At 32.2% G+C, this 1,709-nt stretch overlaps 1 protein-coding gene across 1 annotated transcript; it reads left to right on the forward strand.

The window, feature by feature from the left end:
• The first annotated feature begins 928 nt into the window (after positions 1 to 928).
• LOC108340072 (uncharacterized) lies at positions 929 to 1,400 on the forward strand. Its single transcript, XM_017577301.2, has one exon. The coding sequence runs from the start codon at positions 929 to 931 to the stop codon at positions 1,184 to 1,186; it is 258 nt and encodes an 85-aa protein (XP_017432790.1). The 3' UTR covers positions 1,187 to 1,400.
• The last annotated feature ends 309 nt before the right edge of the window (positions 1,401 to 1,709 follow it).

The raw sequence follows: 1,709 nt of genomic DNA on the forward strand, positions 1-1,709 counted from the left end.
GTATTTTTTCAAACTCAACCCAGCTCAAACCCATAATAAACCGAATTGACTCTTGGGTTATAATTCATTTTCACATCACTATTCAACACAATGCTTTGTTATTGTCGTGCGTTAAGAAGGTGTTTCTACTATTCATCGTTAGATTATTTTGAAAAGTTTTTTCTTTGCCAAGTAATTTTCTTCCCTCAAACATGTTTTGTTTTTGTTTGTGTTCGTAGTTTCTATATCATAAATCAACATAAAATTGTTTATTTGCGTCATATCCTATGTAAAACATTTCTTTTTCCATTTTATGCATCTAAGTCAAATTAAAAATAATGTAATCGAAGCAATGGGAAGTAAAGAAATGATTTTGCCCAAGTAAATTTATATTACTAGTAAAATGTAATATTATTCTAAGCAAAGTTTAAAAGTTTACATATTAGCTAAAATGCTAAAAGTTTGAGTTTGTCAAATCTTAGAAAAGAGGTATATAATTAAGTGCAGATGAGAATTGGCCATGGAGGAATAACTGGAGGTTGAAACGGTTGACTATTTTAGGAAAAAAGTTGTGAGAAAAGAATGTTAAATCCTTAAAACTAATTCAATATAATATGAGAGAAGAGCTAAATTTGTCTTAGCATTAGAGGAAAAGAGGAACTCACTCGTTTCTTTTAATGCATATATATAATCAACGTTTATAGTTGTTTTTAAATAAAAATATAAAGATAATTTGGTTTTTGGTCTAACAGGGTATGAATAAATACACGTGGTGTGGAGAAGCATCTGGAGAAGAAACAGCAAGGTTGTGGTAAAGCTGGCACGTGTGTGTGAGAATTGTTTGGAAGAGGACGTGTGTTAGAGGTGGACAAGTGGCAGAGGAGGTAGAAAATAGAAGTATCCTATATAAGAAAGAAAGGTTGAAAATGGAGAAGGAAGTAAGAGAAAGATGGAGCAGGAGAGAAAAAGAGAGAGTGAATCAGAGAAAGAAAGGGTTGAAGGGCTTCCGATAAAGGACAGTCCCTACGTGCAATACAAGGATCTGGAGGATTATAAGCAACAGGGTTATGGGACGCATGGCCATCAAGAACCAAAGACAGGTCGTGGTGCTGGAGCTACTGAAGGACCCACTCTTTCTGGTTCTGCACTTTCCTCTCAGTCCCAAGCCACTGCTACTGCTGCAAATAATCACAAAGGACTTCCTTAGTTAACACCACCTCCTACCCTGCAATACCTCAATAACATCTTAATCATTTCTATTATTAAACGTTTTAAATTTCCGTTTCTACTTTTCTTCTCCATGCTGTCAATTACTTATGTTACGTCTGGAAATTTATAAGGCTACAAGGGATATTGGATATTCATTCCTTTCATTTTCCTTCTTCTTTTTTAATCAATATTGCCGCCGTGTATTTATATAGGATTTTGGTTTTTGGAATTGTTTATCAACACAAAACTTCATTGGAAGAACACCGTCTGAAAAAATACGTTTGTAGAGATGGAAAAAGAAAGCCTTTATAAACTCACTAAAGTTTATTATTATTATTTTTTTCTATAGATAACCACTCCAAATTTTGATTTTGTTTTAATTATTCTCAAATTTTATCCATAAATAGAGACATTAAACTTTAATTTTGTTTCAACTGATCCGAACTTCCTTTTCTTTTAAAAAAGCACCTGAAATATTTATTTGATTTGATTTCTTTTTTAAAATTTATTAAATTTTTTAA

Source organism: Vigna angularis, chromosome 1 (genome assembly GCF_016808095.1).
Source record: "Vigna angularis cultivar LongXiaoDou No.4 chromosome 1, ASM1680809v1, whole genome shotgun sequence".
Classification (NCBI taxonomy): domain Eukaryota; kingdom Viridiplantae; phylum Streptophyta; class Magnoliopsida; order Fabales; family Fabaceae; genus Vigna; species Vigna angularis.